Here is a 21,243-nt window from a genome sequence, read left to right as displayed (position 1 = left end):
TTTTGCCTCTCTGGGTGGCTGTGCTCTGCGTTGTCTTGAGCTTTGGGAAGGGATGTGCTGGTTGGAAGATGAGCATCCTCAGGTCCAGCTTTCTTCTCTCCTACACGTAGGAGATGAAGCATTGTTGAGGCTAGCTCTTCTCTCCCTTCCGTATCTTGGGAGATGAGCATACGCGGGTCCAGCGCTCCTTTTCCCTTCATTCAGGGGGGAAGATGAGCATTCTTGGATCCAGTACTTCTTTTCCCTTTATCCTGAGGCAAGATGAGCATTCTCAGGGTGATCTCTCCCTCCCATCTCTTGGCAGGATGCAGGCGAGCTGCCGCTGCACATGGCCGTACGCCATGCCGACAGATCATCCCTTCCCTTGGTGGACTTCATCATCCAGAATGGGTGTGCACCCAAGGGCTCCCAGTGTTCCTTGCCCGTCTCCCTCATGGGAGGCATGTACAGGATGCTTGTGTCAAAGCCTTGACTTTCCTGGTGTTGGCCCTGCACAGGGGGACACTGGACCGGGTGACGCAGGATGGGAACACGGCCTTGCACTATGGTGCCCTCTATAACCAGCCCAACTGCCTCAAGCTGCTCCTGAAAGGGAAAGCCAGCTTCACCACAGGTATGAGCTTGGGATGGGGATTTTGGGGTTCTTTGGTGGGAGTGATAAGGCTGCAACTTGGCTTTGTCCCCCTTTTGTCCCTCGGGCAGTGAACACGGCAGGTGAGACAGCTCTGGATGTAGCGAGGAGGCTGAAGTACAGCGAGTGCGAGGAGCTGGTAGGTGGGATGGAGGAATGGGGGAGAAGCTTAAAGTGGGGAGAGGGGACCCTGAGGAGGGCTGGCACGAAGGTGGGGGGGCTTCTGGAATGTGTCCCTCCAGTGCTGAGACCCCTGTGGGCTGCCCCACCCTGAGATCCCCCTGACCTGCTCCATCCCTGTGGCAGCTGGAGCAGGCGCAGGCAGGGAAGCTCTCCCTGCAAATCCATGTGGACTATGACTGGGAGCCCCCATCGGAGTTCCCATATGACAGTGAGGATGAGCTGGACGAGAAGGTACTGTGGGATGGTGGTGGGTACTGTGGGATGGTGGGGCCTCCACATCCCCAGTGAGGGAGCGGGGGGAGTGCAGACCCTTTTGGGGGGCAGGTGGCAGTGGGACATCCCTGGAGCTGTGTGAGTACCCCCAGGTGAGCCCCCTCCAGCGTTCTTTCAAGGGCGCATCACCACTGGCCGCCAGCCCGCTGCCTGCCTGCCCCCAGACCCGCTGGAGCTGCATGGGCATGGACATCACCAACAAGACCTACGAGAGCATCCTGGTGCCCTCGCGCGCTGCACCCCGCCGGGCCCACAGCGAGGAGATCCCCCCGCCACTGCCCCTAAAAAACCCCACACGGGGCAGCTCTCGCCCCAAACCCAGCCACAGCCCCACCGGTGAGTCAGAGCAGGGGGTCATCATGGTGGGTCTGTGCCTCCCCCAGAGACCAAGTTTATTGTCTCCATTGTGTTCCACCAGAGCGCCCTGAGCTGCCCCGACAGGCATCGGAACCCCACTTCTCTGGGCCAGCAGAGGCTGTGGCACCACGCAGCCTGCCCTGTGCCAGCAGCATGGGTGCCCTGGATGGCACCCCCAGCAGCCGCAGCCCCACCGAGAGCCCGCGGGCAGCGTACTGGGAAACGCGCTCCGAGACGGACCCCAGCAGCAGTCGGCGGGGGCCAGAGCTGAGTCCCCCGGCCACGCAGCCCCTGCCAGGCAGCACAGTCCCTGACATCCCCCCTGTCAAGTTTGGGTAGGGACCCTGCTCCAGATCGGAGTTGCACTTGGTGTTGGGGGATCGTTGCACAGGGCTGGTGGGGGAGCTTCAACCTCTGCCACCCCCATGGGCGTGGAGAATTGCTGTGAAGCAAAGGGGTCCCCACCTTCTGGGATCGCCAAAGAAACTGATGGTGACTCTGGGATGCAGGAGGAGACAAGGGCAGCTGTGGGGATGCTGGGTTGACCTTGGGGACAATGATGCAGATTATTTGGGAAGACACCAAGATCCTCTACCAGTTATCATATATATTTTTTCTCTCCTTTGGGAAAATGTGGTGGGATGGGCTCATTTGAGGGAGCTTGGGTGCTGGGGACGCTTTTCATCAGCATCCAGGGGGCTGTGGGTGAGATCCAGGTCCCACGGGGGAAGCCCTGACCTCCCTGAGACCTCGCAGGATGGAGAACAGGGTGGGGGAAGGCAGCAGCAGAGGGGGGGTGACGCTGTGCCCACTGTCACCCACAGGTCAGAGAGCACCCGCTCGTACCGGCGCACTGGTGGCATGGTGGGCAAAATGGGGTCGTCTGGGTCCCCCCAGAGCCCTGGTGGCCCCGAGGACCCCGCTTTCAGCAAGGTGCCCCCTGTGCCCATGCCCAGAAGATTTGCTCCGGTATGTGCAAATCCTCCTCTGCATCCCCAAGCATCCCAGCTCCTCTTATCCTGGGGTGGCAGATGGAGTGATCAGGGGATTCTATCACTGTTGCCACCTTTTGGATGGCCTCGGGGGGGGGTCTCTCACCCCCTTTTCATCCCGTTTCAGGCCAAGGGGAGGCAGAAGCGGGTAAAGGCAGTGGCTGACTGCAAGGGAGACAAGGCACGAGAGCTGACCTTCTCCAAGGGGGAGGTCATCGTGGTGACACGGGAGGAGGATGAGCAGATCTGGGTGAGTCACCATGGCACGGACAGGTGCTGGGATCCAAATCCTGGTCCTTTTCTCCCTCCAGTTCTCTTCTGAAGGAGGCTGGGTTTTTCTGGGGGGGCACAGATGGGGGACTTCTGACCCATGTATGCATGGAGGAGGACTGGGAGGGCTCCACTGATGTGCCACCACTGCTTTGCCTCTCTAAATCCCTGTTAGGAATTCAGCAGGGGAAGAAGTTCTGGGGCTGATATCTCAAGATAAGACTTGCTCTCCCCTAAACCTTCTTTCTGCACCCCCAGGTCGGCTTCATCGAGGGCGATGGCTCCCGCACCGGAGTCTTCCCTGCCAGCTTCGTCCACCTCTTGCAAGACTGACCGTGTGGGGGTGGCCCATTTGTCACCGTCCCATTGACTGGGAGTAGAGCCAGCTCCCTGCTGGGGGCTTGGAAGAGCCAGGCCACAGGGCACGTGTGCCCAGGATCCTGGCATGAGACCACTGCCCTCCAAGTGGGCCAGAGATTCCCTGCATTGGGAAACGCGTCCGTGGATGGCAGCAGTGGGGAGCTGAGGAGCAGAGAACAGACATGCTCGCTGCACTGGTGGGCTGAGGTTTCTGTGCCAGCCCCTGCTCCTGCTGTTCTTCTGTCCTTCCCGTGGCTCTGCCCATCCCTTGGGTTTTCTTCTTCCTTCTCTGCAAGGAATTTGGGATGGGGGAGCTGTATTTGGTATCCCCCACCCTCTGCCAGATAGTCTTGAAGCCTCCTCCTCATCCTGGGGGCAGCCATGGACCACCAGCCTCCTTCTGTACCCCAACTGTGAAGCCTTTGGGATGGGCAAGAAATAGGAGAGGGGTTTTTTTGTTGTGTCCATCCCCCACCCCAGGTTCTGGGAGCTTCCTGGACTGGTGGAGTTCAGGGATGCTCCAAAGCTTCTCCAAAACTGGTAGTGAAATTCCATTCCTTGATTTGGAGGGTGGGGGATGTTTCAGGTGGTACCGCAGAGCCCCTGCCCCGTGTCCCTCATGTGGGGTGGGTGCTGGATCACTGCCCCTTCCCTGGGGGGGCTCTCAGAGGGGGTTTTGCAGCTTTTTCTAGGACCAGCATACCCCTGTAGCAGTGTCCCTTGGGAGCCACCTGTCTCCATACCCCCTCACTTTACCCTTCTCAAATGCTTCATCTCAAAAAAGTCTTTTTTTAAATGTTTTCTGTCTGATTTCTAATAAACCATCATTTTTTAAGCACCTGGGAGTGTGTTTGCGGGGGGACAACCCCTGCCCTGGCCGTCCCCAGCACGGTGATGCTGCTGATGGGAGCAGGTTCCCAGTCACTGGTATCTGTGATCGCCCTTGGGGGCAGCCATGGAGGGCTGGGCTGGGACGTGAATCCAGAGCAGGATGCTCATCCTACAGCCACAGCTGGAGCAGGGACAAGCAAGGATGGCAAGGCTGTTGTCACCTCCATATCCCAATGGCCTGTGCCCCGTATTGCTGCCCGTCCAGCCAGGCCTGCGGGGCTCCCAGGCTGGCACACCATCAGCTGGCTCTGCTGGCGCTGATGCCACACCGTCCCTGCTGCACTTCACTTGTCAGTGCACAATCACGGAATGTTGGAAGGGGCCTTAAGATCGTTCTGTCCATCCCCTGACGTCGGGGGGGGACACCTTCCAACAGACCAGGTTGCTCCAGGCCTGTCCATCCTGACCCTGGACATTTCCAGGAACAGGCTATTCTCTCCAACATGTGGAGTACTCCAGCATAAGAACTATTCCTGTATACTGGAATTCCACGTACGTTGGAACGTTAGCATGCGTGGAGTATAAAGATTATTCCCGCCGGGGATCTTGCTGCTGGATCAGCTTTGGGAAAAACAGAGCTTGCCGGGTGCTGAGGATTGCCTGCCTCAGCCAGCCCAATGGCAGAGCCCCGTCCCTGTGCCTCGGCACCCCAGGGCCACAGCCCAGGGCTCGCCTCCCCCGCTCCTGCAGCCCTGCTTCTCGGCTATATTTAGCCCTCCCCCGTGCTATTTTGCTTTCCTGGCAGGAGTTTATAACTGGCCGGGACAGCCCCACCTCCTTTCTGCTTTCTCTCCCTTCCCTCTCCCGTCCCTTTCCCCCTTCTCCCCTCCTCTCTGCTCCCTCCCACCCGCCTGCCCAGGACCCCCATGCCCGCGGTGCCCAGCTGTGCCCAGCTGTGCCCAGCTGTGCCCACAGCCAGCGTCCTGCTCGGCTGCAGCCCCCGCCATGGGGCCCGCTGAGGAGCTGGTCCGGATTGCCAAGAAACTGGATAAGATGGTGGCCAGGAAGAGCACGGTAAGGTGGCTGAGCTCCTCGGGGCGTGCGCGCATATTTGAACACATACGTATTTGCAGGTGTGCATATTTACACACGTGCTTGTTTACATGCACGTTTGAATCCTGTGTGGCTTGGGAAAGGGGGGACTGGGGGGACTGTTTGCTTTTCACACCCCTCATGTTGCCTCTGGAGGCGCTGAGTGGGTTTAAGGGGTGCTGCCTGTGTCACCCCAGCCCAGCCTCAGGACATTATAGTTAGCACCCAGGGGATTTAATTTTGCCGCTAATTTGGGGGTCTCCTGTACCCCATTGCTCCCAGATGCTAGGATTTGGGGGTAAGGGGGTGTTTGTCCCATGGGTGGCAGCTCCTGACGCTGCTTGGCAGTGCCCGATTGTGGGCAACAGGTGCTTGGCCCCCAGCCTGTGCACCAGCACCCTGCCAGGGCCAGAGGCTCGTCTACAGGCAAGGAAAAGCTCTGGGCTGGGGGATAACACCCTCAAGGCACCCTCAGGCACAGCCCTGCCTGTTCCACAAGTGTGCAAAGGGAGGTGGTCAGTCGCTGTTTCCTGGGTGGTTTTGGTTGTGTTCTGGGGCAGCCGGGACCCAGCCCTGCCACCCTTGTGCCAAGTGAGGATCCCTCTGGGAATCCTGGTGAGCCAGTTACATGTGCCAAGCCCAGCTCTCAGAGTTAATATTTGACTGTTTCCACTGGCCTTTGCCCTGATGAGATGCAGGCTCCTGGCTGGGGGAGCAGCACTGCCAGCTCCATGAATCTGGTGGCTTTTTGGGACGCCAGTGCTTGATATCAAACTAGATCCCATGGCTCTGCTTGCTGCCAGGAATTACCCAGGGGTCACGGGACAAGGGTGTTCCAAGTCCTCTCTTGCTGCACTTTGGGATGGGACAGAGTCAGGGTCCACCTACAGCACAGGAATGTCCCTGCACCATCAAACCAGGGGGTTCTGATCCAGCTCCTCATGGTGAGAGTCCGTGGAACAGTGTCCCCACGGGGGGGATACCTGGGAGCCGGTGTTGCTGCTGGGGCTCTAAAAATACCAAGGATGAGGAGGAGAAAGAGAGGGAGGAGGAGGAAGGCTCTGTGCTGGACTATCTTTATCCCAGCTGCCACTGCAGGGTATCAGGATGAAATCCTGGGGCTTGTGTCCCATGGACCTTCACACCCCTGGGTGGGGGACACTGGGAAATCCCCCAGCTGTCCCTAACTCCCACCAGCCCAGATTTTTCTTGCAGATGGGGGTTTTCCCAAGTTTTAAGAAAATCTCGTGCTATCCAGCTGGAGATGTGACCTGGTGCTGGGATGGTCCAGCAGGATTTGGGTGTGGGGCTTCTCTATCGGTGTGAGAGGGTCAGGCAATCCCAGGGAGCAGCCCAGGGCTGCTTTGGATTCTCCTGTCATGCCCTTCCTGCTGCTGCCTGGTGCCTCCTCAAGGGCTCCTGTGGCTTCTCCCTGCTGTAGGAAGGGGCACTGGATCTGCTCAAATCCCTTACCGGCTACACCATGACCATCCAGCTGCTCCAGGTGAGGGGTTTGCGTGGGGGGACACCCCCTGGGGTAGCTTGTGCCCTGTGCCAGCCAGCACATCCCTAAGGATGTGTCCCCGGTGTGTCCCCAGACCACACGGATTGGAGTGGCTGTGAACTCAGTGAGGAAACACTGCTCAGATGAAGAGGTGGTGGCCTCAGCCAAAATCCTCATCAAAAACTGGAAGCGACTGCTGGGTGAGTGATGCTGGAGGGAGACAAGAACCCCCCAAAGCCTCAATCCTCCCTGGGTCCTCCCTGCACCTCAAGCCCCACTGCTTTCTAGGGGGGATGGAGTGGAATCAGTCCAGAGCTAGGACATGCAGGCTCCTATAACCCGTAACCCAGATTTTCCAAGGGCTTGTTTTCACTCTGGGATAGAGTGGTGTAAATCAATGTGTGCCCCACCAAGGCCTGAGCATCGACACAATCATTCCCTATGCCAGGATGCGACTCCACAGGTGCCCCGTGCTGGTTTGGGCTGTGACTGTGACACCCAAATCCTTCCCCCAGAGTCCACCACCACAAAAAAAGAGAAGGATGCAGATAGGAAGAAGGAGAAGGACACAGATGGAGACAAGGAGAAGAAGAAGGGGCTGGATGTTTCCAGCTGCCCCAGTGAAGGGGTGAAGCACAGCAAGAATACAGCTGAGAAGCACAGGGAGAAGCACAAGGAGAGGTGAGGGCTCCTGCCTGCTGTTGCGGGACACTTGGGCCAATATGAGACCACCCTCTGCTTGGTCTTTAAGAGTTTATCCACCTCTGCCTACCCATGGATGCTGGCAGCACCTCTGGAGACCAAACTGCCTCTGAGACAGCACCAGAGGGAGGGAGGAGGGAGAAGTGACCATTTTTTATTTTCCCTTCTCTAAAACTAACTATCCTTAGATGAGGTCATTTTGGCCAGTGCTCATCTGACCCCTGCTCTCTATATCCCTAGGAAGCCCAGCAAGTGTGACTCTCCTGCCACCACCACCCAGGGCCACTCTGCCAGTTCCAGCCCAGAGAGGTACCTGCTGAAGGATGCCCTGACCCCCACGCCAGGCTCTGCCAGGCACTGCCAGCCCAGGGGAAGCTTTGCTGGCAGCCTGGGGTGGGGCTCAGGGATGGGGGATGCAGATGGACATGATCCAGCTCGCAGGTTGCCAGAGTGTGCTGGGTTTGCTGAGAGCTTCTCTCCTTTCCTTTGGGCCTCCGTGGTGAAGAGAGTCCAGTGATGGCAGGAGCCCCACTGTGTCCTCCAAGAAGCCACCTCTGGATGGCAAGAAAGAGAGGTGGGTTCTGGGCTGGGTGAAATGGGAGAGGCGAGACCCTCGCCCCTCACTAGGTTGTGGTTGGGGGTGTGGACCCACCACTTGTCCCAGTCACTGCCCTCTGACATGGAGCTTGTCCTGCCAGGAGAGCCTCTGCTGACTCCAGGTCCTCAACCATCTCCTCCTCTTCCTCCTCACAGAAGAGACTGTCAGGGGAGAGGTAAGGAGGAGGTGTCCCTGGGCAGCCTGGGGATGCTTTTAGGGTATGCCTTGGGGATACCCTCACCATGGAGGGGGTGAGAAGTGGCTGGGAGCCCTGATCCTGCCACAGCACTGGGATATTTCCTGGGAGGAGCAAATCCTTCCCTGGGGAGATTCCTGTTGACTTCCGAGTGAGGACTCTCATCCATGTGCTGACGCCTGAGGTCCTGCCACCATCCCTACCCCCTGCCCTGTCTCTGGTGTCATCCCCACTGTCCTGTTTCGTGCCACTCCCAGGAGAGCCTCTGTGGGCACCAGCCTCTCTCCAGCTCCCACCAGCTCCCAGAGAAACTCCAGCGACAGCAAGGAGGAAAGGTAGGAGAGAGGGGGAAAGGTAGGAGAGACCCACTCCACTTCCAAGGGACCCCGGCAGGGCCCTGTGGCTGTGCCAGGACCCTCCCACCTGCCCGTGCCCCTGCGTGTGCCCTGCAGAGCCAACAGCAGCAAGGTCAAACCTGAGGTGCCGCGGAGCCCCACCAGCCCCTCGTTCTCTGCCAGCCCCTGCTTCCTGGCCCCCTGCTACCTCACAGGGGACTCCGTGAGGGACAAGTGCATTGAGATGCTGACGGCTGCACTGCGCATGGATGGTGAGCAGCTCTGAGGGTGCTGGACCCCAGATTGGGCTATTTCTCCTATGGGACAGTCCTGATAGGAGCGTTCAGCCCCAAAAGGAAAAAGGAGGTTGGTAGGGTCTCTGATAAGGGGGTTGGATGTATCTTTGTAAGGTCCAAGATAGGTAAAACCAGGTGTTTTAGAGATGGAGTGTCTGGAGCAAGTACAGGGGGAGAGGTGAGTTTTTCTGGGGGAGGTACAGTGAGACCTGTGGCTGGTTTCACACCCTTTACTCTCTACCCTTTAGACGACTACAAGGAGTTCAGTGTCAACTGCGAGAAGATGGCATCGGAGATTGAAGACCATATCCTTTGGGGGGCTAGGGGTCCCCAGGCTTCATCTGCTGGGGGAGCATGTGTGGGCTCAAGAGTCCTGCTGGGGACAGGACAGAGGGTGGCGGGGACAAGGACAGAGGGTGACAGACTCTGCCGTGCTCGTTGCCTGCAGAGGGAGCCAAGACCTCAGTGAGAGGATGCTGAGACTGAAGCTGATGCTGAGCAAAGCATTTCCTGAGCACCTGCCTTCGTGCAGGGGTCTGCGTGTCCTCCCCACTCCCCTCTGGTCAGGGACATGCCTTCATCCCTAGGGAAATAAATCCAAACCCAGCCACAGCTTTTTCCATGAGCCTGCTGTAGATGCCTGTGTGTCCTGCCAGAACCAGTCTGTCACAATGTCCAGGCTGTGCCATGCTGGATGGAGCCACTTCTGCCCACCCCCAAATCAAGGCTTGGGGTTCTCCTGGAAGCCCCCTGAGACCAGGACCAACCCCAGGGTGGTTCACCTCCTGGGTGCCCTTTTTGGTGCCTTCCCAGCCTCTGTGCCCAAAGCTGCTACATCAACCTGTCCATACCCATGTTCTTTGGGAGGAGGGAGTAGATAGAGTCCTCTGCATGACAAACTTTTGTCCCAGCACAGGGCTTTGTGACAGCCCCTGAGCCCCACAGCCTTGCCTGGATGTTAGACATTCCATGGCAATGCAAGATCATTTTCCTCCCCACATCTCAAGCTGTGCTTCATCCTCTTAAAGCCAAGGATGAGGACACTTCCCACAGGGAGGAAAGCCCCACTGAGATCAGCCACCTCCACGTGGCCACTGGCCCTGGTGACAGCAGCACCCAAGCTGGCATCCCCCTGTCTTGATTCCTTGACAGACCCCACATATCTTCCAGGAGCTGAAGAGCACAGACATGAAGTATCGCAACCGGGTGAGGAGCAGGATCAGCAACCTGAAGGACCCCAAGAACCCTGGTCTGAGGAGGAATGTGCTGTGTGGAGCCATCGAGCCCAGCCTCATCGCCCGCATGACTGCTGAGGTGGGCAGGGGGTGCATGGGGCTGCTGCCCCTGGGTCTCTTCCATGCTGCCTCTGTGGTGCCCAGGTGCTGGGCCTTGGCTTGGTGATGTCCACAGTGGGGTTGTCCCAGCACCTCCCTGTCCCACCCCAGGGCTGAATGAGACACAGGGAGAATTAGGAGAAAGCTGGCAGCACTTCTAGGTTCCCTTAAAGCCCTGCAGAACCCCAGCCTGTCACAGATCTGGCTGAGAGATGTCACACTGGCAGGAATCAGGCTGGAGCAACCGCCTTTTGTCCTCCTCAACCAGGGTCCACAAATCAGGCTCCTCAGAAGCCCAGTTTCCCCTGTGGGGAGACAGAGCCCTGCAGGCAACAGCTTTAGTTTGAAGATGGGGTGATTTTTTTCATCTGGACGGGTCTGAGTCCTCCAGAAAGCACAGACAGCAGGATTAATCCTGTTTTGGGAGAGGATGGGGGAGATGGGGACTGTGGTACTTGGATGCGAGCAGCGCCATGGCCACACTGACCATCTGGGCCAATGCTGGTGGCAGGAGATGGCCAGTGATGAGCTGAAGAAGCTGCGGAATGCCATGACCCAGGAGGCCATCCGGGAGCACCAGATGGCCAAGACAGGCGGCACCGTCACCGACCTCTTCCAGTGTGGCAAGTGCAAGAAGAAGAACTGCACGTACAACCAGGTCAGGCCTGGTCTGCAGGGGAGCTTGGCTCGGGGGACACCAGAAGGGTCTCCACTGAGCCCGTGCTGCTCCACCCCAGGTACAGACGCGCAGCGCTGATGAGCCCATGACAACGTTTGTGCTGTGCAACGAGTGCGGGAACCGCTGGAAGGTCTGTAACCACCTGGGGAGAGGCTCTGGGCAGCCCACCCCTTTCCTAGCCTTCAGGGGTAGCAGAGCCCCCTGAAATGGTGCTGTGGGTGCTGGGTGAGGGCTTACCACCCATCCTGGGCTCACCATCCGCCCTGGGCTCTGCTTCTCCCGCAGTTCTGCTGACGCTGCTGGCGAGTGGGCTGGAGGGAACATGGTGCAAGACAAGATGCTGTGACACCACACTGGGCAGCTGGGTTGGGCAGGAGGGGTCAGGGTGGCACCAGTCCCTAAACCCCAGCTCCTTGTTCCCTTGCTCCCTCAAACACCCTGGGGACCTGGCCTCTGGCAATGTCAAGCTCACTGGAGAAGGTCCCTGGGAATTCAATGGTTCTTCCCTGCAATTACCTGTCCTTTGATTGGGGTGTGCTGGGATCCCACTGGGAACAGACTCATTCCTGGCAAGGGAGGCTGGTACAACCTGGGCAGCATGTCCTTCCTTGAGAGAAATCTGGACTTGGATGATGTGGGGGCAGCAGAGACATTGCTCCATGGGCATGGGGCTGTGCCTGGGAGCTGAGGGTGGCAGAGGGCCAGTTTTTAACCCAAAGACCTTCTTCCTCACCTAAGTGCACACAGAGGGAGGGGAGAGACATGGAGGGGACAGGGTGCATGCAGCGTGTCCAGCTGCTGTTGGGATGCCACTGTGCCCCTCTGCTCTGTGACAAATGGACGATCCATCCTGGCTTGAAGGCACTGTGTCCCGGGAAAGAAGGAAGGATGGCAGGGAGAGGAGCGAGGAAGAACCCTTCCAGCCAGAGTAATAAAGGTGTGAACTATCTCTGCAGAACAGACTCTTTCCTAAGATGGGTTTGGGACCTCTGTCTCAAGTTTATAGCTCCCCAGCTTGACCCTCAAGGTCGTCCAAGATCCCTCACCGAATTCCAACATATATCTCAAATCCACCAGCACCAGCTTGGGATATAACCATGGTTTGCTGCTCACCCATCACCTGACTGGTGATTAAAGACCTTTAATTAAGGCTGGAGCAGCTCCCTGGTTTGGTCTGGATGCTGCAGGCTGCCCCATGGCAGGGCAGAACTTCCACCAACAGTGGGGAGCATTTTCCAGGGAAAAGGCATCAGGGACCAGCTGGGAGACATCTCTTGGGCTGCAGGAGTTCTGGGATGGAGCCCTCTGGCACCAAACCCATCCCTTGTTACCACCAGCCTCTTCCAGTGGCAGTGGGATGTGATGGGGACACAGGAAGGTCATGGTGACCATGGATGGGGATGAGGGTGCTGCTCCCATGCCTCCATGAGTATGAGAGCAGAGGACAGTGAAGCTGTTAATTAATCCATCATTAATTTTTTAATCTTGGGCTGAGGTATGAATTTTTTCACAGGTCATGTACCCAAACTTGGGTGCTAAACCCTCCATGTTTGGGGGTCCCTACCACCCTTGAGCCCCCTGAAAGAGCTCTCTGGGCTGTGGTGCTCGTTAATACGCTGAAGTGATTAATGAGCCTCCAAGGCAATTATTTACACTTGTGACAGTGTGTGTGGCTGCAATTAAGGAATATAGTGGATTGTAGGGGATGAATAAAACATCAGTGTGACCTTGAGATGTGAGGGGAGTGCGGGAAGGGCAGGACTGGGGCTCCCAGCCATGCCCAGGGTGCCTCAGGGCATGTTTGCCTGGGACAAGGTTGAAATAGGGGGATTTGGACTTATATTTTCTTGCAGTCCAGTCTAATAAAGGTGTTTAAGCGATACCAGAGGGAGCCAGACCCCAAGCGTGTTGTCATGGATCTCCTGGCATCCCTCTGTGTCCTTCACAAGAGCTCTCAGGACCTCTGTGGCAGCTCCAGCCCCACATGCAATGATGGAGAGGCCCTTACAGTCCCTGCCAGGGGTTGATTTACCCACCCTGAGGCTCCAGGTGTGGATGCTCCAAAGCTTCAGCAGAGGCTGGTGTCTCTTGCTGCCTCTCCCTGCCTATCTCTGCATGGATCACAGAGTCATGTCAGTTGGAAAAGACCTCCAAGATGATTGAGCACAACTGCTCTCCCAGCACTGCCAAGCCCACCACTAGCTACATGTCCCCAGTGCCACATCAACACGTCTTTTAAATCCCTCCAGGTGACTCCAAGGAGATGCTGAATCTTCTATCTGGTGGAGTTTTTACATTCAACCTCCAACATGCAACACTTTAAACAACCCCACAGAGTGTCCAACCCCAGCCAGGCTTCCCCATGAGGGGACAGCCACCACTGGTGCTGCCAGACCACATCCTTCCCCAAGCATTGCCCTCAGCCCCCCCAGGGACACCCTCTTCCACAGGACCTGGCACATGGCCAGTTTTACTCTGCAGTCCTGACTTGCCCAGGGGTCACCACCCCTGTACTCCAGCCCCCCCAGCACCCCCCTGCACGGGGCTTTGCTGCTGCCCTTCTCCCCCGCATTTTTCCAGCCTTGAGAAAACAATCAGAACTTTGCTGTTCTGTGGTTTCCTTGGCAACCCCATTTCCCCATCCTCTCACTTTATGCATCTGTATCTCCCCCGGCCCCGGTCACCGACCCCCAGAGCACAGAGGCAGGTGCCTGTGCCCAGGGATGGAGTGAGAGGTGATGTGTCCTGCCCACCACCAGCACAGCTGATCCCAGAGGGACCCTCAGCCGGGGCTTCCCAAGCTTTTGGGAAGGAATGGAGCAGCTGCTGGTGGTTCGTGTCTCTGACTGAAGTGAATTAAAGCAGTTTTGGAGCCTCTCCGTGTGGGTCCTGGTGCTCCTGCTGTGCACAGGTGCCCAGAGCAGCTGTGGCTGCCCCTGGATCCCTGGCAGTGCCCAAGACCAGGCTGGACAGGGCTGGGATCAGTCTGGGACAGTGGAAGGTGTCCCTGCCCATGGCAGGGGTGGAGTGAGAAGAGCTTTAAGGTCCCTTCCCACCCAAACCATTTCATGATTCCGTGACTGGCAACCCCTGTGACAAACTGAGCAGATTGCCCTGCCCATTCTCATGCTTCCAATCAATAGGTAAAGATCTCTTAGGCACAGGCACTCTTTCATTGTTTTGTCTTGATGTGAGTGATTCAATTGCTTTGGAGCAGCTCTGGAAAAATTAGTGATTGCCCAGGACAGCCACATGATCCAGCCTGGATCTTCAGCCAAGCCAAAATACTTGGAGCAAAGCCATGGATTTGAGCTGAATGGGTATTTGCTTTGGGGTTTTTCTCTTGGGGAAAAAAAAAATTTAAAAAAATTAAAAAGAGGAGGAAAATCAGTTTTCATGTGCAGTGTTTGCAGTCCATTGGAAGGAAATTATTTGTCAAGGTGTATGGTTGCAATTCTGCACACCAGGCTTTGTGATGATTAAAAGCATCAAAAGAGCCTAAACTGGACCCAGACCTTTATTTCTAAAGTGAAATGTGTTGCATGGAAAATTACAGAATATACCTTTCCTAAGAAAAACCCCATGCACTTTTTTTCCTGGCCAGAGAGGTTTGCTGAGTCTGCACAGCACTTTGATCTAAGCCTGCCCAAAATCACAGTGCTTGGCACTGGCTTTTTTCCCCCCTCCCTTAGCTGAATACTCAGAGAACTGAGCAAAGATCCATTAAATGCAAAAATCCCTCCACAAAATACATTTTTTCCTCACTTTCAGCTGGAATAATGCACACTCCTCCCTCTTACAGCCAGGATGGAGGGGATGACAGCAAAAAAAACCCCAATAAATGCTATAAATCCCCCCAGTTCCCTCAAACCACACAAATTCCCATCTCTGTGCTTCCCACATCAGTAGGTCGACCTAAATATTGCAGAGAAAAAAAAAAGACATTGGCTTTTTTTTGCCTGACACTTTTTTTCCTCCCTGCCAGGAGCTCTTGGGCTCTCGGCAATTAGGAGCTGTGGATTAATCTCGAGTGATATAATGAAGTGCCAGGTGGCTGGAGGACAGAGCTGGTGAACGAGGTGGGGAGGGGAAGGGGGGGACAGTTCATCTACAGATTAACAGGGTTTAGGACAGGTTTAGTGCAGGTAGAGCACCCAAGGTGATGGGAAAGAGAGGAGGAACCTGGGGGGCTCAGTGGGATATTCAGGCTCATCCCTACTCCGTGATCCTCTGCACCAAAATGTGTGGACTAGGCAGGGCTTGTGTTGCAGAGAAAAATGATCTTTGCACAGTTTCTAACCCTGATTTGCTTGTAATGTCCCCAAAGTATCTTTCCACCTGCTTTACATCATCCCAGTCTCCCAGCCCCATGTCAATTATTTATTGAGGAAAAATACCCCAGGAGGGCAGGTTGGACGGGTCCCAAGCTCTTCCCCCAGCCATATCTGTGCCCCCTTTTATAGTCAAATGACAAAATTTGTAATTTCTCTGTTTTTCTGGGAATTCTTTCTGTTTATTTATCTGTGCCTTTTTATTCTCCCATTGATTCTTATAAACATAAAGCACCACAGAGTCCTTGGAGTGCGAGGGGACCTTAAAGCCCATCTAGTCCCACCCCCTGCCACTAAACCAGGTTATTCCAAGCCCTATCCAGACCAGCCTTGGACACTTCCAGGGATGGAGCCCCCACAGCTGCTCTGGGCACCCTGTGCCAGGGCCTCACCAGCCTCACAGGGAAGAATTCTTTCCCAATATCCCATCTAACCATGCCACCTGGCAATGGAAAGCCATTCCCCCTTGTCCTGCCACTCCAGACCCTTGTAAATAGTCTCTGTCTGTCTTTCTTGATAGCTCCTTCAGGTGCTGAAAGGCCACAATTAGGTGACCTCAAAGCCTCTTTTCCAGGCTGAACAATCCCAAGTGTCTCAGCTCTTTGCCTTTTCTCCAAGGTCTCTGGAAGCCTGAAAGTCGAGAGCAGCTGGCACTGACGGCCACGTTCCTCCAACAATCCGCCTTGTCTTTCCAAAATGGGAATATAAATAGTGCGTCCTGTAACGACGCCACTGCCCAGGAGCTGTGCAAACCCGTCACCCACAGCAGCCAATTCATTCCCAGCTCTGGCAGGGCCAGCAACCACCAGGGAAACAAATGCTAATTAATAGCACTGTGCAGAGCAGCCGGTCTGGGTACGGCATGTAATTAGTGAGCCAACTGCACCCGCCACGGTGCTGGGGCTGTGGGGAAGAGCAGCCACGGAGGAGGGACCCGCTGCAGCTTCCAGCTGTAACCCAGGGTGAGGGCACCGATGGCACTGGAGACACGCGTGCCACGCTGCCATCAGCGAGGCTGTGACCCTCTGTGTGTGCTCCCATCCCTCCCCAGTCCAGCCCCGTCCCTGCTGTCTCCTGGACGTTCTCCCTCTCCCCAGCCGTTTTGCAGGTAAACGTGGCGTTTCCTCGGGGCAGGAAAGATGCTTGGAATATAAAAACTCCTGGTGGTGGGAAATGCAGAGCCCAGGGAGGAATCTAATGCCCTTACATCTCTGCTGTGGTGAGTCATCCAGGCCCTCAGAGGATCCTGGCTGTGCTTGGATACGGGGAAGGTAGAAGCACAAAGCAAAATGAAAAATTGTTTTGCTCAGAAGATATCTTGGTTACAGCAAGGACTAAAAACTGTCCCCTCGGCACCCACCCTCAGCTCTGGTCCCACAGCCGTGGGGAGGAGGGGGTGTTGTGCTGTTGGGTGGGCAAGAAGGGCCCTATTTGTGGGAGAAATGGGAACACTTAGCCTAGAACATTCAAGTAGTTAATGGAGTGCAGTTATTAGTGAAAGGGAGGAGGATGGGTCTTTCCACCAGGCTGATGGGAAAAATCCATTCTGGGATCGGGAATTAGGTTGGAGCATTGCCTTGAAGGTGGTTATGGGCAAACGCTGCCTCCCTTCATCCCTGGCAACATTGCTGCTCTGATGCTCCCAGTCACTGCCACATCCATATGGATGTGTTGCTCCTTGATCCCCAACCAAGCTTTTCTCCCTACTGTGCCATGGGAGGGCAAGCCAAGAAGGGCAAGTTAAAAACCCAAATTTTAAAAAATCCTTTAAATCAACAACATTTTATCTAATCCAACACCTCCCTGAGCCAGGGCTGCTCCTGACGTGGCTCTGCCTCCACCAAACCGGGCGGTGGGAAGGGATTTGCACATCAAACATCCTCTCCCTCAACCTGCTGAAGCCAAAACCTTGGGAGAGAGGAAAAATCTGTTTCTAGCTGTTTTCTTTTCCAAGTAAATAAGTATCTATTTGCAGAGTATTTCCTTCCGCCTAAGGCTTTCATTGGACATCAGTTATTTAATATTGCTCTTTTATATCCTTGTGTTTGGCTCTCAGCTGCTTCACCCATCTCAGAGCAGGGATGCTGGCACATTGTGTTTAGAAAATGTATATCTGTATTTAGATAGGCAGACAGATAGCTGTGGAAGAAGAGCTGTTCCAGTCATTAAATCCCCACTTTCAATTTTTCCTTATTGTTGTTAGTCTTCGTTTAAAGCCAGGTCAGGCTGGCCAAGTGCTCCCTGGGGATAGCCCAGCTGAGCCCAGCAGGTTTGCAGCTCTTAAAGTGATCTTAAGAAAAAAAAAAATACCCCAAGCTGATAATCAGAGAGGACATCTTCCCTGAAAATGTCTTCCCAAGGCAGAGGCATTCAGGAAGGGGACAATGGTGTGGCTGGAGTGCGATACTGGTTTCCTGCTAGGCTGGGATATTTTCAGAGAGGAAGAGTGGGAGAGCAGGTGGGAGGAAGATCCCAGCACGTTTGCAAAATGCAGGCAGTGAAAGGGTGGTTTTTGTGCCTTTCAAAAGAAGAAAGAAAAGAGGGAGAGAAATCACCTTCTCTGATCAGCTGTCTGAGGTTCTGCAGGCTAGAGAGGCTGGAGGAGGGGGAGCTGCCTTTGAAGTGGGGAGAGGCTGAGCACAGCAGCCTTTGCTGTCATTGCTCCTCTTCCTCTGGCTCTTTCTTGTTCCTGTCCTCCTCCTGGATTGGAAGCCCACCCTCAGGATGGCCAAAACACCCAACGTTGGGATGTCAGTGGTGCTCTCATGGCAGGGTACGAGCAGAGCCAGAGATTTCCTCTGAGACCCAGCACTGATGGGTTTCAACTCCTTTCCCTGGTGTCCCTGGCTTTTCCCTGGGTAACACCACAGCCACGGAAGAGCTGTGCCATCCCACCTGCTCTCCAGAGGCTCCCAGTGCTGGCTGATGGACTGGCAGTGTTGGCAGAGGCTGGTTCCTGTGCTGCCCCACAGCCAGGCAGCTGCCCCGCCCAAATCAAGCACAGGATATGGAGAGCTCTGAGATTTCCTGGAAAACAGCCTTAATCCCACATTGTAACCTGTAACTACAACTGCTCCCATGCCATTGCTTCCCTGACCTCTACATCTTGGCTCCTGGCCGGGAAAGACTGGCACAAAAACTAACAGCTGGTGGGAGCTGGTGCTCTTTCTGCAGCTCCTGATGCCTCCAGGTCCAAATCACTTAAATCTCAATCCTTTACCCCCAAACCAAGCCAAATCCAAACCTTCCTGTGCTTTTTCACCAGGTTTACACTGAAAATAGGTTTCCTGTCCTCTCCCAGTCCCAAACCTAATCATCCCATGGACTTCTGCAGTAGCATGAAAAAGGGGAGGGAAGACCCAGGGTCTGAGTCCAGAGCAAGAGGCTCTGAAGCTGCATTCTGTGGTTTGGCACAGTTAGAGAGCAGCAGGATTGCAGCTGACCTGGATTCCCAACATCAAAGACAATGCCCGCATCTCCAGAGCCCTCCAAGGAGGTGACTCAATGAGCTGAACAGCCACGTGTCCATCTCATCTGGTACTGGCATCCAGGGCTGCGGGTGATGGCAGGACCATCTCCCCTGCACTGTGGCTCAGAGCTAAAGAGCTGCACAAAATGTAATGTTTATATGCTGAGAAAGAAGCCTGCCTCCTCCATCATCAGGGTGGTCAAAGGTGGCCCGAGGGGTTTAAGCCACATTTGGCATGGGTCTAACCCCCATGCTCTTAGTACAGCAACAGACATTGGCAAATCTCCTGTCAGACTCACAGGAGACAGACAAACAGACCTTATCACTTGGGAAACCCAGACCTAACGCTCCTCCCTGTCCCTTGGCAGCGCTGCATGTGTGTCTGCCCATGTGCACAGGGTCCTTGGCCCTCCATCATGTCACGAGCAGCCCCAGGCAGCAGGACACCTGGTTCCCATGCTACACCCAGCCCCAAGCAATAGGACACTGAGTCCCTATGCCTCAGTCCCAAAGGACCTCTCCAGGAAAACCGTGAAAGCCCCACAGGGAGCCCAGGGGTCACATTGACACCAATTCCTTCCACCAGCAGCAAAAAGATTTATTTTTCCAGCCCGGATCTGTCTGGGAGCAGCATGCTGCTGTGTTTCCCCCCTCCCTGTGATGGTTCACTTCTGAGATGACTCACAGATTGTTAATGCTCCCAAGGAAGCAGCTCTGCCACCTCTGAGCACCAGCTGAGGGGGGCACAGCTCATGCTCCTAGCTCCCCAAAATCCAGGGAGACCCTGCCAGTTCCCAGTTAATGCTCCATTGTCAGAAAAAGGCAGCACAGAGGGGGCAATGAGGTGGTGAAAATACCTAAATAAGCAACAATCAGGGAAGAAGGCTCCTGTGGGGATTGAGTTCCCCAGGGATGGGGTGTGATGCCCATCCTTCCTTCACTGCCAGCACAACTTGGTGCCCACGAGCCACTCGCTATCGCTGCCCCTGTCCCTGTCACTGCCACGAGGCCAGGCATGAGCCTGGGTGAAGGAATGGGCTCACTAACCCCTCCAGTGAAATAATCATCACTTTGGAGGCATTTTTTATGGAAAAGGATGAACTAGCAGGTGCAGATGCACTCACCTGTGTTTGTAAGGAGCCCTGCTGCCCCCAGCCTTGGTGGGAGCAGCGGGCGAGGGGCAGGCTGGCACTGTCGCCAGCTTGAGCCCGCCAGGGACAGCCCCTCTCACATCCCAAGAACATCTCAGGGATAGAGGTGGCATCCCCCTCAAGACATCACCAACCTCTGGGAGAGGGACTGCTGCCTGCAAGGTGGTGAGCAGAGATTTTCCATCCAGCCTCTGGCCTCAGCTCCGACTCTGGCCGTCGCGGTGTGCAGACACCCTGCCCCAAGAGACAGCCTCTCCACACACAGTGCCGAGGAAACAATGCTGCAAACCCCCCACCTCACGTGCAGCCATGCAGAATGGCGAGGCAGAGAAGAATCTCATCTAATTTTAACTCCCCTGACGGATGGGCTTTGTTCTTTGCAGCAGCTGCCCCGCAAGGTATGAAAACACTCAGATATGTTGACATGGGAAAACAAAACACACAAATCAGCCCATTTTCCTCTTCAAGGCTGATTTATCTGGAGCTGTCAGTGGAGGGAGGGGAAGTGATGAGCCCTGGGGAGATGGAGGAGCAGCCTGGACTCGCAACTCGGTGGTTACCAGTGCAGTTGGGCTGATGCTCATTGAGCATCTGGTCCATTCTCTCCCAAGCCCCAAAACACCTCAGATCTACAGAAAACAAAGTGACATTTTCTGCTGCAATTCCCCAAGGTGTGATTCTGTGCACGTCCTGGCTCATCCTTATAAATGAGGGAAGCTAGATGCCAATGGAGCCCCCCCCCAAAGTGGTTCACCACAAGCTGAGATCCATTCTGGTGCCCTCATTGTGCTGACTTCTTGGTTTTCTGAGTTGGGATGGGTGGGATAGGTGGGCTTTAAGGTCCCTACCTACCCAAATCACTCCATGATTCTACGAAGATAGGCACTATGAAGGGGGAATAAAAAATGGAGTTTCCCCTCTCTGCATCACAGCTCTGAAATGTACAGACAGGACTCCAGCTGGCTGCCAAAATGTAAATTATATAAAAATATCTAGATATTTTTATATATTTACATTTTAGATATTGTTCTATGTCTATCATAGTTCTATACCTGGCAGAAATGTCCTGGTCCCCACCTCAGCAGAGGACAAAGCCGTTCCAGTGTCACCAGAGATCCAGTGCAAGGCACTCCCTAACAGCATCATGGCAAGGTGAGAGCCATGGTACTGCTAGGGAGCCTCAGTGTCCTTCTGAATTCCCAAAAATCCTCATGGAGAATTCATCTCCCTTTTTTCCTCCTTCATCATCCTCCAGAGGTTGCCATGGATTTTGACTGGAGTCCAGCCAGAGCAGATTCATGGCTCTTGCATGTTATTTCTCTGTCCATTTTGATTAAAAGCAATAAATTCCAGAGGAGAGGGTCTTCTCACCATGAAATACACTTTGTCGAGTTTTCAGTCTCTGAGTACATCAAAACACTGCCATTAGTGGCTCCAGCTATAAATCCCCTTGGATGGACCTCAGCTCACCAGGCAAAGGAGCGACATGAATTGTGCTCCTCGACAGCCTCAGCATCCTCAGCATTGCTCTCACCATCTCAATTTGATACATTATTTATTTTTCAGGATGTGGGTGAGGAAATAAGAGCTAAGACATTGCCGCACAGAACTTCCTAAGAGAAGCAATCCCTGCAGGAGAGCAAGACTTGATCCGAGATC

General features: G+C 55.1%; 2 protein-coding genes across 3 annotated transcripts; both read left to right on the top strand.

Annotated features, from left to right (window-relative positions):
• The first annotated feature begins 99 nt into the window (after positions 1-99).
• On the top strand, positions 100-3,904 carry LOC135285789 (arf-GAP with SH3 domain, ANK repeat and PH domain-containing protein 3-like). Its single transcript, XM_064398454.1, has 9 exons — positions 100-390; positions 498-613; positions 703-770; positions 938-1,045; positions 1,180-1,423; positions 1,506-1,779; positions 2,269-2,413; positions 2,564-2,686; positions 2,965-3,904. The coding sequence occupies exons 1-9, from the start codon at positions 329-331 to the stop codon at positions 3,037-3,039; spliced, it is 1,215 nt and encodes a 404-aa protein (XP_064254524.1). The 5' UTR covers positions 100-328; the 3' UTR covers positions 3,040-3,904.
• An 849-nt stretch (positions 3,905-4,753) lies between these two features.
• On the top strand, positions 4,754-11,582 carry TCEA3 (transcription elongation factor A3). Of its 2 annotated transcripts, none has more exons than XM_064398446.1 (14): positions 4,754-4,971; positions 6,431-6,493; positions 6,588-6,693; positions 7,009-7,174; positions 7,436-7,504; positions 7,701-7,769; positions 7,894-7,968; positions 8,247-8,324; positions 8,442-8,596; positions 8,869-8,930; positions 9,785-9,934; positions 10,466-10,612; positions 10,692-10,763; positions 10,919-11,582. In XM_064398446.1, exons 1-14 carry the CDS (start codon positions 4,903-4,905, stop codon positions 10,925-10,927), a joined length of 1,290 nt encoding a protein of 429 aa, XP_064254516.1. In that variant the 5' UTR covers positions 4,754-4,902; the 3' UTR covers positions 10,928-11,582. The 2 variants fall into 2 exon arrangements, with proteins under 2 accessions (XP_064254516.1, XP_064254517.1); XM_064398447.1 differs by having other exon boundaries at positions 4,912-4,971; positions 6,404-6,493.
• The last annotated feature ends 9,661 nt before the right edge of the window (positions 11,583-21,243 follow it).

The sequence above is a fragment of the Passer domesticus genome, chromosome 24, assembly GCF_036417665.1.
Source record: "Passer domesticus isolate bPasDom1 chromosome 24, bPasDom1.hap1, whole genome shotgun sequence".
NCBI classification, from domain to species: Eukaryota; Metazoa; Chordata; class Aves; order Passeriformes; family Passeridae; genus Passer; species Passer domesticus.
The sequence above is the reverse complement of the archived record's forward strand: the minus strand, read 5'-3'. Positions and strand labels throughout refer to the sequence as shown.

Coding starts and splice junctions, on each gene's coding strand:
- LOC135285789 (XM_064398454.1), top strand. CDS start 329: ATGGCCGTACGCCATGCCGACAGATCATCCCTTCCCTTGGTGGACTTC. Junction 614..702: donor GAAAGCCAGCTTCACCACAG/GTATGAGCTTGG, acceptor TCCCTCGGGCAG/TGAACACGGCAGGTGAGACA. Junction 1,424..1,505: donor ACCCAGCCACAGCCCCACCG/GTGAGTCAGAGC, acceptor GTGTTCCACCAG/AGCGCCCTGAGCTGCCCCGA.
- TCEA3 (XM_064398446.1), top strand. CDS start 4,903: ATGGGGCCCGCTGAGGAGCTGGTCCGGATTGCCAAGAAACTGGATAAG. Junction 7,969..8,246: donor AAGAGACTGTCAGGGGAGAG/GTAAGGAGGAGG, acceptor TGCCACTCCCAG/GAGAGCCTCTGTGGGCACCA. Junction 9,935..10,465: donor TCGCCCGCATGACTGCTGAG/GTGGGCAGGGGG, acceptor TGCTGGTGGCAG/GAGATGGCCAGTGATGAGCT.